A 13,174-nucleotide genomic window follows, 5' to 3' on the forward strand; every position below is an offset into this window, starting at 1 on the left:
AACACAAGATATGCCTTTCTCCGTAAGATCTGACAGGGATGGAAAGGACGCCGTCCTGGATCCCCGACCCCTCACAGATCCTATGGCCCCGGAGAGTGCCCGAAGGGGACTCGTGTGTCGGAGGGGTCACTGTGGGGTCTGAGGGGCTCTATGAGGGGGCTCTATGAGCGCCACTGCTCCAACCACTATCCCTGCCCCGCTCCCGCCCGGCTCCCGGTGCGGAGCCGCTCTGGGAGGGTCCCTCAGCACCGGCCCCTCACCGACCGCGGAGAGGCGGGGCCAGCAGCAGCGACCAATGAGAAGCTGCGGCTGGTCTCTGACTGACAGGACACGCTATCCAATAGGAGCCTTCAGTTGAGCAAGGCGGCGACACTTGGGGGGCTCTGCTATCCCCGCCCATTGGAAGGAGCCGGGGCGGGGCCCCGTTCGTGGGCGGGGCTAAAGGCCGCCGGGGGGCGTGGTCTGGGGCAGTATATAAACCTGGTGCGGCGCGGTTTGCGCGCTCAGTGGGCGCTGTGTCGCCGGCGGGGCCGTTTGTGCTGTGGGTCTGCGCACAGCGCCTGCCGCCGCCTTACAGTCTGTTTTATTGTGTGCGCGGCTCCCGTCTTGCCTGGGTCAGCGGCTCCCGGGGCGCGTCTCTTCCCCGTCTTTCCTCCTTGAGCGCTTCCGCAGAGTGATTTGTCCGCGCCCCTTGTCTGCTGAGGGGGGGCGTCCCCCCGGCCCGCGCCCCTTTTCTCCCCGCTCCTGGCCGGGGGCTTGCGGCGCTTCCTTCTGGATGCGTCCCCGCAGCCCCGGGCGGGAGGCGGCCGGGGGGAAGCGCTGCCTCCGAGGATTTACCGCTGCCTGGGACTCGGACCCGCTCCTTCCCCGCGGGCGCACCCGGCGCCCCGGCTCCGCTGCCGCTCCGGGCCGCTGCCATGGACGAGAAGTACCTGCCCGAGCTGATGGCGGAGAAGGACTCGCTGGACCCGTCCTTCACCCACGCCTTGCGGCTGGTCAACCAAGGTGAGGGGCGGCGGGGCGGCGCGGGGTGCCTTGTCCCGCGGTGGGGACGGGCCGGAGTGAGCGGCGGCGGCCGCGGATGCTCAGCCCGAGGTTCACCCTTCCCCGTTGCGCCGCTCGGAGGGGTTGGTTGTGCTCAGGCTCCCGGTGGTTCTCGGAGCGGGGTTCACTCTTGCCTTGCACCGCTTGGGGGGGTTTGTTGTGCTCAGGCTGTCGGTGTTCGCCGGCTCCCGGCGCCTTCCCCTGCCCCTGCCGGGCAGCCGCGCTCGCTGGGTGCCTGCCCGCATTGCCCCTCTTCCCGCCGTGTTTTATCCAGTTATAGATTATTCCGAGCTGAATGGCCGTGTCTGCTGTGCTCTGCTTGGGCTGCATGTCAATTCAAACCCCCGAAGGTTTTCCTATTCTACCCTGTTCGTGAACAATGAACAGCCGATTGTTTACATGCGTGTGAGCCTACCTAAGAACGAGCCTATTGCCGATGGCTTTTCCTAGAAACTTTAGGCTCTGCTATATTTTAGTAAGCCTTTAAAGAAAGCATAAAGCATATTTTATTTTGCAATTATATAACTCCAGATAATAAATTACTCCCACCCCTTCTGCATCTGTCAGGTCAGATGTGCTTTAAAGTGCTAGTTTTTTGTTTCAGTGATGTGGTACTGACTAAAATATCATTCCGCGTGAATTAAAGTATGATTTAAGGTACCTTTGGAGATACTGTATAATTGGCAGGCGACTTTCAAGTACAGCTCTGGAAAGACAATGCTTGTCTAGTGCTTAGGATGCTCAAGTGAAATAAGCTATGAGCTGATCTACACACCAAATATAGTGATAGCCAAAATTATTTTGGCTTCAATTGCAATGATTACAAAGCCGTGCTTGGTGTGCTTTGCATCCTATAACAACAAGTTTAAGTTGATGTGGGTTCTTCTCGTGTGTTGTAGGTTTTGATGTGTAATAGATGCAAATGCCTGTCTCAGAATGAGAAGGAGAATTACTGTTTTCTGAATACTCTGGAGTTAGGGGTAGCTGTCACAGTTTCAACTGTGGAATGCATATGCTAAGTGAATTGAAGGTCCATATTCATGGGTGGTTGGTATTTTGCGTATTTTCCCAAACTTTAAATCTGTAAAATTGTCCCTGTTGATTGTGGGGAAAGGCAAATTATGTTAAAAAAGCAGTTGTGTCCTGTGTTTGCTCTAAATGAAAAACGTGTAAAAATTAAATGTGCTGGCTACAAATTATTGAAGTTCCTCTCCAGGTAGTGAAGAATCATTTTGCATGTGTAAGTTATTCCAGGGAGTTACAGAAGTATGTGATTTACTATTTTGTAAACAGTGTTAAAGGAAGCAAATCTGTCCTTTTGACTGAGTTTATGATACTTTTTGAGGTTCTTATTGAAATGATAAATTGGAGGACTGAAACTTTTGCCTTTCATCACAGTATCTGCATGCATGTATTCAACTCCAGAAAAAGAACCTGTATTGTCAGTGTAAAAGTATAGATGTATGTGCATCCAACCTCTGTAATCTAGTAGGTGTTCTCATTTTTTGTTTACTTTGAAAGTGAAGTCTTGAATTATATCTGAAGTGTTTCACATGTTAGAGGTGGAGAAAAGAAAGATTGAGGGTGACTAATCAGCTGGTTAGCTCCAGTTTAAAATGGAAATCTGTGTAGTAGCTATTTAAAATAGTCTAATTGTAGAACCACCAAAGACCCAGATCAAATAGAGTGCCTGTATAATACAGATGGGAAATATGACTTCAGGAGGGGATGTTTTACAAACCCATGCTGCCATGACATAACTTTATCTGGGACTTTTTTTTTTCAATGGCAATAATTCTATGCACTTAAATGAATGATAATTATTAGTGGAAATGTAAATGTAATGGTTCTGGCTTGAATTTTGTGTGCCAGGTCCACTGACTATTTTCTATATTAGTTCATGTGGAGGCAAATAAAATAGCTTGTCTAGTTTTTTAACTGGACTTATCTTTTAAGTTTAGAATGAAACAGGTTTCCAAGTCTGGCTTCTTTTGGGTATCTGTGAGAGAATGTCTTAGCAAAGGTTTTAAGTGCTTTAAATAACCAGCTTAATTATGTAATAGCATTTTGGTGTCTTAGTGGCATTAAATTTGCTATCTGTATTTACTTAAACTGAACTACTGTACATCAGCTGGCTTTCTTCAGAAACTCAAGAGTAATTTGTAGGAGTTGTATGGAAGAAGTAGAATCCTTTAGAGATGCTGAAGTAGTTGAGGTATGTTTACTGCTTAGACAGAAGAGCCAAATGGCTAACAAATTTCCAGTCATGTTGAATTTTGGTTTCTATGGAAAATCCTAGGTCTAGACTTCTGAAATGTGATAATTATAGTTTTCAAATGGAAGTGGATGAATTTGCATATTATGCTTATAATTACACATTATAATTTGTGTATGCACAAATTACATAATTTTAAATTTAAAAAGTGGAGCTTGACCTGCTTCAAGTTCCTGGGTAACATTCCAGTTAAAAAAGAAAGGTGTGGAAATAACTAAGATGCTGTAAGAATAATTTTCTGGGCAGTATTATTCATCTGTCTTTCTGAATTAAGATATGACAGAAGTTTCTCTGCTTTGAAACAGTGTTTTGAAAGCAGTAAAATCAAATAGCAGTATCTTTCAATGTTCCTGCATAGCAAGTTCTGATTTTTCTTGTTGAGAACTCTTTTCAAGGATTTAATGCCCCTTTCCTTGGGACACAAATACAATACTTATTGTCTAAATTTTGTTTTAAACAGTCATTGAAACATTTAGCTGCTGCTTAAATTTTAGAGCAGTGGGAATCTTTTCCAGGAGACTAGACTTTATCTCTTCTTCTAATTAAGATGTATTTGTATACTCGAACATTAAGCTATCCAAAAAAGGGGATTTTTTTTGCCTATAAACCCTGTTATAGATAGCATGTTATAGATTGGAAATAGACTTGTTTGCATGTGTGGTAAGATGACCATGCTAATAGGATTAATTTGCAGCTGGTACCAGACATGGGAAACAGGAATATTGTCCAGTTATTAGCTTATAGCAAGTTCTGTAAATGAGGAACCTGGGGAAAGATGAGATTGCATTAAGAAAGAAAAGCTTAGTACATTTGTGTTTTCCTATTTTCAACTCTCATGTGCTCATCTTTATGTGAAATCTGAAAAATATTTTTCTGTGGGAGTGGTGGTAGTTCTGAAATCAAGCCTTATTTCGAAGGCTGTCTGCAGTTGTGGTTGTATGTAAATGTTGGTAAACGTGCAAGTGTAGTGTTAATTCTCATAACTTGTTTCATGAGTGATGCTCTAAAAATACTGAAGGATCCATGACAGAAAAGTTACTTTACCTTCTTTCACATTTATTTATAGTAGCGATTCAAGACGAGCAGTTAGTGAATGTTGAATGAAGTATGTGAAACTGCAGATGGAAGAAGCAAACTGTAAATAAAACATGGTGATACCAGACACATTTCCAACAGGGGAGACCTGAATAGGGGTGATTGGCATTTGGTTTGTGTAGATAATTAAATGTGTACATAATGAAAGTTAGGGTTGCTTCCATTGCTGAAAGACAGCTCTCTTGTGCAGACTGGACCTCTGGAATTCTTCCTTAGAAGCTCATTTTAGCTGCTTTGAGATTTGAGGTAGTATCTGAAGTTGGCAAGGCTTCCTTTAGAATGTCGATGAGATGATGTACAGGAATACCAAGCCTTCCTATCAGTAGGTGGCTGTATGTGCTAACTGTGTTGAATGGCTTCCCTGAGCCACATGGCTGGTGGTGATCAGCAGGGGCTTGCTGTTTCTTGTGTCAAATTTTGCTTGGGTCCAGTAATCAGAGCTGTACCTCCCTAAATATGAGGGAGAATGGAGTGTGAGGTGAGTCCACTTTCTGCTTTGTGGAGGATATTAGTGGTCTAATTTTTTTTTCTTTTCAGCAGAGATGGCTTTGTAAAAATTGTTGAAGTAGGAGCTCAACAGTAAATTAAGGTTCCATATATATTACTGATTTTTGTTGTTGTTTAAGCTCAGCTTGGTTGGTAGGTACTGTGCAGCCACTCATTGCTTTTCCCCCAGTGGAATCTGGGGAGAATTGAAAAAAGGTACAACTTGTGGGTTTAATAACTGAAATAAAGTAAAATATAATAATTATACTGGAAATTTAAAAGATGACTAAAACCCAAGAGAAACAAGTAATGCATAATAGAGTTGTTCCCCATCTGCTGACTGATGCCCAGGCTGTCCCTGAGCAGCAATCAGTGGCTCTGAGTCAACTCCCCACAGTTTATATATTGGGTATCCATCCATATGTGGAATATTCCTTTGTCCAGTTCAGGTCACCTCTCCTGGCCGTGCTCCCTCTGGGCTCTTTGTGCACCTGCTCCCCAGCAGAGTGTGAGACGCTGCAAAGTCCTTGATTTAGAGTAAGCACTACTTAGCAACAGCCACAACATTACTGTGTTGTCAACTCATACTGAATCTGAATCACAGCACTGTACCAGGCACTAGGAAGAAAATAAACTGTCCCAGCCAAAACCAGGACAACTTTCAATAAATCTAGGTATGCAAGGGGTTTTGTGCTTTTATTTAATTTATCAAAAACAAATGTGATTTTGTGTAGTGACATACCTATGTTCTAACGTAAGTAATCAGTTTGCCACTGAAGCATCCACTTTCCTGTGTGGACAAGTTTTGTGGCATGGCAGAGACACATGGTGCTGCTCATTCTATTCACTAATGGTGTTGAATGTACTCCATCTGTGTAACCCCAAACTCTCATTTTTGTCATTATAGTATCAGTCACAAACAATACTTGTTTCAAGTGTCCTACTCTCTGTGGGTTTCAAAGCACTTGAAAATGAGATATGGCTGTAGAAAGCTGACTGTGTTTTAAAATTATTCGGAGCGGCGTATGAAACGTAGTAAGTTTTGTGCTTCTCAGATTTTTTTCAGACTGCTGGTCACTTTCAGTTGCCATTCTTAGCAGTTAACCAGAAATAAACTCTTCTGGGTTTAGTCTGATTACTAGAAGACAAGAGTCTAAGCAAAACGTTTAGGTGGAATTGGATATTTTCCAGGCCAAGTGTGATGAGAAATTGAAGTGGCAGTAATAGGAATGGATACGATGTAATGGTTGCACCATCAAACTAGGGAAGGCTGACTTGGGTTCTATTTCTGTTTTCTTAAAGCAGCATGAAAAGTAGTAACTCTTGGAGGGCAGAAGGGATATTTCAGAGTCTGTCTCTCATCTCAGCTATCTGTGTTTGGTAAAACTTCAGAAGTTCACGTTTTTGTTATGGTTACCCTTTGCTTTTACTGCAGTGAAACTGTATTGGAGCAGTCAGAGCGCTTCCTAAAAGTTAGATTCCAATCTTGTTCTCTTAAAAGGCTGAGGAAGTGATTTATCAGATATTCCAGTCATGTTAACAGGGCTTCTGCAAAATGCAGCTGAAGATAATTATACTTTCTCCATCCCTGGGCTCATCTGTTCTGAAGCCTGACTGAGCCTAGAGCCACTCGCTGCAATCACAGTTAGTGCAAAGCTGACTCCTCATTCACTTGCACACTCACTTTGGCAGTCAATGAGAGAGATTGAATTTAAAGGTTTCAAATGCAGCCTGACATGGTTTGTCACTTTCAATCCTTTTTGACACCAGCCATGCAAATTAAAACTGTAGCCTTCTGAGTACTTATTTACTGGGGAAATCAGAAAGAAGGTCACAGCACTGTTCCTCTGGCCTGTGGCTTGTTTGTCTTTTCTTGCATGTGCTTAAAATTTATGTATGTGACCTTTCTGCCCTCTGGCTTCAAGTATAATTAAGAAACAAAAGAATTTAGGATGCACTTTTGTTTGAAAGAATCAGGTATCCAAGTTCAGAGTTGAGAAGCGCCTGTAAAGTATTCAGTGTGGTACTGCATGAGTTTTTAATTAGTATTTAGCAGGGTTCAGTAAAAAGCATGTTTAAATAGATTAACTGGTAACTGACACACCTAATATTTTATGGTGAATTAACTGACTGTTCTTAGCTGAGCTCTGCAGGAATCTTGCATGCTTAATGTTTACATTATTAATGCTGTTTTTCAAATAGAACATAACAAAGGACAGATCTTCTGTACTGGGTATGTGGAATACTTGATAAAGTGGGGTTGTCTACCCCTGACTCCTGGGAAGGCAAGTCTCACCCATGCTAGGGGAGCTGTTTGGTAGTGGTGGTGATAGTTCTGGGAATTATTTTAGAGCCATATATTTCTAGCCAAGTGTGATTTTTTTTTTTTTTCAAGTGTAGCAGTAGCTAGAAAATTAATATCTTTATGGCCTTAAGCTAAGGCCATAAGGGCATATGGACTCAGGAATTTAATTTTCTTGTGACATTCTACTTACCCAAGTCCATATGTCTTAATCTTTGAGGAAATCATGGAAAAATACAATGCTTTGCAAGTTTGAGAAGGTCTGTAGGCCTCTTGCTAGTCTGATTGGTGTGTGAAAGGGATCTTTGACTTGTGCTTTGAGAGCCTGACTGCCTGCAGGAGTGAATAAAGGTGCAAAGAGGCCCTTCAAATGATGCTGAAATGTCTGGCCAAGAAGTACAAATGAAAAAAATGCACAATGCTTTAGCAATGGATGATTAACTCTTAAACCAGATATAAGGACCAGTAGATTTTGTATATCTTGACATCTTTGCCTCATAATGAGTTGCATTTATGGACATTTGATCCCTGCTAAATTGTTAAGCTCTTTGAACTGTCAATGACTTGGGCTGTACAGTAGCTGTAGGTTGGCTGTTTATGCCAAGGAGCAAATTCAAGAGCAGTAACTGGAGAGGTAGCATGAAGAAGCATTGTTTGACTGATGTATTTTTGTACCTCAACAGCTGCGCCGTGTATGTTTTGTTCTTTGTGTGTTTATCCTATCTTTAAATTTTCCTTTGCTTCAACTTGCCTTTGTCATATTCATCACTTATGGTTCTTTTATGTTCTGTTGTTGTTTTTCACTATTTTACCTTATTGTCAAGGCAAACTTATTAAGAAACTAGGCAGTTAAATGGATTTCTTTTCTGTTCTCCATCTCTAGCTGCTATTTTCTGGATGCTTTTCATTTCTTATTTTGATGTGTTTATCAGACTTTTGGCTGCAGGTAGCGACTCAACTTCAACAAAGTTGCAAGGCAGCAAAAAAATGTCAGTTTAATTCTTTTAGATGGTAAATCTTTCACATTTTTGGCTTGTATAGGTGCTCTTTTATAAGTCTTTATTTTCTAGGAAGAATTTGTTGACAAAGTAATTGGAAACCTAAAATATTAGAAATCATTTCAGTAAGCCCATTGTACTTGATCCAACAAAAAATTTGTTATAACAACCACTGCTGTGCTGATCTTGGTATAATATAGTGACAGTGAAAATCTGAAGTTGCAAATCCTTTGAGGATTTACTGATTTTCTTTGACTTTAGTAATCCATCAGGGTTGTTCAAAAGGAACAGTCTGAGTAAGATGCCTTTATGTGGACAAGACAAAGAGTATAGGAAAATGTCTTAAGTACTGTGTGCAGTTTCAGACACCACAATATAAATCACAATTTAGGAAAAATATAAGAGTGTTCAGAGGAGGACTATGAAGATGAATGGTCTGGAGGCGAAGCCATGTGAAATGTGGCTGAGGTCACTTGTTCAGCCTGGAGAAGAAGAGACTGAGGGAAGACCTCACTGCAGTCTGCAACATCCTCATGAGGGGCTGGCACTGATCTCTTCTTTTTGGGGGCCAGCGACAGGACCTGAGGGAAAGGCCTGAAACTGTGTCAGGGGAGGTTTAGGTTGGATATTGAGAAAATGTTCTTCACCCAGAGGGTGGTTGGGCACTGGAACAGGTTCCCCAGGGAAGTGGTCACAGCACCAAGCCTGACAGAGCTCAAGAGATATTTGGACGATGCTTTCAGCCACATGGTGGGATTCTTGAGCTGGTCTTGTACGGGGCCAGGAGTTGGACTTCAGTCCTTGTGTGTCCCTTCCAAGTCAGGATATTCTATAATTCTGTGAATTACTTCTCCTTGCACTGCTGCTGCATTTGTTGAATGCTTGGAGAAGAAATGTGTCTGTAGCCTTTTATTGCCTCAAACCATTCAGTAACAGTACTCTGGGAAGCAGATGTGTTTGAAAGCAAAAGGTTTTAGATGTTTTCAGCCAATTTTTCCTACTGCTTTGGGATAAAAATGATGATTTTCAGATGTAGAAATGGAAGGACTGCTTCTAATGTGGCCATTCTTCCTTTCATGTGTCCTTTTCTGTTTGCTGGTAGTGTACAAAGGTTTTTGTTACTGGTTCATTTTGATCCATGTCCTAATTAACTAGAGGTGGTCAAGTACCAGTCCTGATGTGTCCCTGGTAAGAAGCCCAGTTTGTGCTCCCTGCAGTATTTGAGGGTTAAGGACATTTTTGTTGCCTCTCTTCTGCTATTAAGCAGAAATGCTGTGGTGCCTTCTATGCTGACTTCAGTGATACAGCTCCATGAGGTAAAGCAGTGAAGTAAAAAAAAAAAATCACCCTTTCCTTCTCTGTCCACCAGACTAATGCTAAATGATAAATTTCACTTCCGTGAAAATGAAAGGCACTATGGTTCTTCATATCTATTTGGTTATTTGAGTTTTTATGGTGTTTAACTGTGCCCCATCTCCCCTCCTGAGCTTGAAGGAAAATAGATTTTTCTCAGCTATAGAAACACAGTTTGGGTATGATGTTCTTGATCCATCAGTAGAGTCATGAAAGTTCAGAAAGCATTTTTTCGCTTTATTAAGTATCCAACTGCTTCATGACCACTTCTGGCCTATTATTTCAGGGTCAAGAAATCCTAATTTTGAAGAAACTTGGTCATAGATCAGTTTTCTGCCTTCCTTTAAATGGGTCCCCAAAATCTTTATGGTAGTTAGAGATGTTTCAGAGGATGTTTTCAGAGGAAAAGTGTTTGTTCTTAATGATTGTTTCAGTTGCTCCATTTAAAGCCTGGTGTGTCTGGAGGAGCTAAGCGGTTTCACAGCAGATGGGCTGCAGTGATACCTTTAGCCCTTGTTAACACTTGCTCCCTATGTAGAGTTATCCCAGTAATATTCTAGGCTGGATAAGTCTGCAAGGTGAAATGCAGCACCTAGTACTAGATCTTAAAGACTGGAAAAAAACTCTTGTGGTCTAATTTGTCTTGTATTACAAAGATTAGTCTTAAAGATTCTTTTTGCTTATCATATACCCTTGACCTTTTTATTACACCATGCATCCATGGTCTGGAAAAATGATTAGGTTTTTATTGGCCCACTGTATAAAAGCATACAATGAAAGATTTATCATGTTTTTAAGGCTTTTGTATCTCTGCTTTAGACCTTTTTGTTTCTGCAGGCACCTGAGTCTTCACAGAAGCCTGTTAATACCACGTGAAACAAATGCTGGGAATGATGTAAGTGTAGTCATAAAGTGCTTGTGAGGCATGTGGTGTTTTTGGCTGGGATTAGCCAATGTGAGGTTATTCTGGATTTGTGATGAAAACAGTGTTGATAACACAGGGATGTTTTCATTACTGCTTAGCAGAGCTCACACAGAGGCCTTTTATGCTCATTCAAGGCCTTTCTGCTCCTCACCCCACCAGCAAGGAGGTGGGAGGGAACAAGGAATGGAGTAAGACACAGCTGGGATGGATAGCTGACCCCAACTGACCCAAGAGATGTTCCAGACTGTATGGCATCATGCCCAGTGTATAAAGCTGGGGGGAAGAAGGAAGAGGGGAAGTTTGGAGCATTGGTGTTTGTTTTCCCAAGTCACCATTACGTGTGGTGGAGCCCTGCTTTCCTTGGAATTGCTGAGCATCTGCCTGGCCATGACAAGGGTTGGATGAATTGTTTTGTTTTGCTTATGTGCATGGATTTTGCTTTACCTACTATTAAACTGTCTTTATGTCAACCCACAAAGTCTGATTAATTTTACCCTTGCGGATTTCTCCCCCATCCTCTTAGTGGGAAGGGAGCACCTATATGGGGCTTAGCTGCTAGCTGGGGCTAAACCATGACAGAGAATTAATGACCTCTGAAGAATTTTTCCAGCCTTATATCATCTGTGAATTTTAGGATCTTGGGCCATTATGAACTATTAATATGAGCACAGGAAGCATTTCACAGCGGGCTCTCCCACAAGATTCTAATACAGCGTTTTACATGTAGTGATGCAGAGCTATTTATGATGCAGCTTTTGCAGAACGATTTTTGAATGCATCTTTGCCAGGCAACTCTGTTATGATCAGGGCACTAATTACGAGAAAAGGGGATGTATGTTTCATTTTTGGGGGAGCTGTTTCGGGAGGGTTTTAGAGCGCTTCGGGAATTATTTCTGGAGCGGTGCCAGGAGGGGGCGACAGCGGCCCGGCCCTGCGGGGCTCCCGGGATCGGGTGCGATCCCCCGGGAGAGCCGGGATCGGGTGTGATCCCCCGGGAGAGGCAGGATGGGGGTTGTGGGATCGGGTGTGATCCCCCGGGAGAGGCGGGATCGGGATTGTGGGATCGGGGCTGTGGGATCGGGTGTGATCCCCGGGAGAGGCGGGATCGGGATGTGGGGTCGGGTGTGATCCCCCGGGAGAGGCGGGATCGGGGGTGTAGGATCGAATGTGATTCCCTGGGAGAGGCGGGATCGGGGCTGTGGGAACGGGTGTGATCCCCGAGAGAGGTGGGATCGGGGCTGTAGGAATGGGTGTGATCCCCGGGAGAGGCGGAATTTGGGCTGTAGGTATGGGCGTGATCCCCCGGGAGGGGCGGGACTGGGGCTCCCGGGATCGGGTGTGATTTCCCCGGAACGCTCAGGAGCGGGTGTGATCCCCGGGGGCTGGGCTCAGGTTCCAGCCCCTCGGGAGAGCGGGCTCGGTGCCAGGCGGGTGCCGTCGGTGTTGGCCGTGGCAGCAGCTCTCGCAGCCAGATGTGTTCTGTCTGTCTGTCCTCAAGCGCAGCTGTGTCCCTGTCCTGCTGTAACCCCAGCCCGCGGCCGCTCGCTCCCTCCCTCCCCCACGAGGGAATGGGGACGGGAATCGGAAGAGTAAAACTCTGTGTGAAGAGAGGATACTTTGATAAGCGAGGTACAGGCTGCACACAAAGCAAATGAAAACAAGGAATCCCTTCTCCACTTCCCATGAGCAGGCAAGTGTTCAGCCATCTCCAGGAATTCCAGGATTCCATCACACCTGACTGTGGCTCGAGGAGACAAATGCTTCCACCTGGAACACCCTCCCCTTTCCTCATTCCTCCCACTCCACCTCTTCCTTCTGCCCCACACTTCATATATTGAGGATAACACCATATCATACACAGGGATGGCTTTAAACAGAAGGAGGAGAAATTTGGATTATATATTAGGAAGAAATTCTTCTCTGTGTGCTGAGGCACTGGCACAGGTTGCCCAGAGAAGCTGTGGAAGCCCCATCCTTGGATTGTTCTAGGTCAGGTTGGATGGGGCTCTGAGCAGCCTGGTCTAGGGGAACGTGTCCCTGCCCGTGGCAGGGGGTATGGAACTAGGTGATATTTAAAGTCAGTTCCACCCCAAACCCTTCAATGAAGTCGCTTTGACCCGTTGTGTTTTCTTCATGTATGCTTAAACTATTAAGATTGCTGTCAGTCCAATTTGAAAAATCTTGAATAAAATTTTAAAAGAAATTTTCCCAGACTTCTAAATTTCAAGCTCTTAAAATATTCCTTTATTATCCACTGATTAAATGGAGAGTACAGGGAAATTACCATAATGGTATTTATAAATTATTTATTTATAGATGCACTTATATAGTTTGCAGACCTGAAATAATAGGCCTTGTTTGAAACCCTAAGTAATAGTTCGTGTAGTTCAATGTAAAATTAATTAAAAATGCTGGTGTGTATTTCATTACCACATAAGTGGCAAGTAACTGGCTGTGGGATCAGGTCTATAAAGAGCTCTAAGCAAATTATCCTTTAGATTAATGCCCTGATAGTGGAAAATGGATGTGATTTGCTTTCTTAACTTTTAGATTATAGTTTAGACTTGACTGGTATGCTGAGCATTGTGCTGACATAATGTATTTTCTGCCTCTGAGTAGGTTGTAGGTCCTGAAGGTACCAATCCCTTATTCCTGTTCCTGTGTTCAGAGCAATGACCAAAGCTTCCAGTGACTGC

At 43.6% G+C, this 13,174-nt stretch overlaps 1 protein-coding gene across 2 annotated transcripts in view; it reads left to right on the top strand.

Annotated features, from left to right (window-relative positions):
* Positions 1 to 489: 489 nt before the first annotated feature.
* The window catches only part of KHDRBS3 (KH RNA binding domain containing, signal transduction associated 3), a 91,567-nt gene continuing 78,882 nt past the window's right edge, over positions 490 to 13,174 (top strand). For both annotated transcript variants that reach the window (XR_010350402.1, XM_064398028.1), the window contains exon 1: positions 490 to 1,005. Coding sequence is in view for 1 of the 2 variants with exons in the window: in XM_064398028.1 (XP_064254098.1) it covers positions 918 to 1,005 (88 nt within the window). In the remaining variant the exon portion in view is untranslated. The remainder of the gene's footprint in view (positions 1,006 to 13,174) is intronic.

The sequence above is a fragment of the Passer domesticus genome, chromosome 1, assembly GCF_036417665.1.
Source record: "Passer domesticus isolate bPasDom1 chromosome 1, bPasDom1.hap1, whole genome shotgun sequence".
Classification (NCBI taxonomy): domain Eukaryota; kingdom Metazoa; phylum Chordata; class Aves; order Passeriformes; family Passeridae; genus Passer; species Passer domesticus.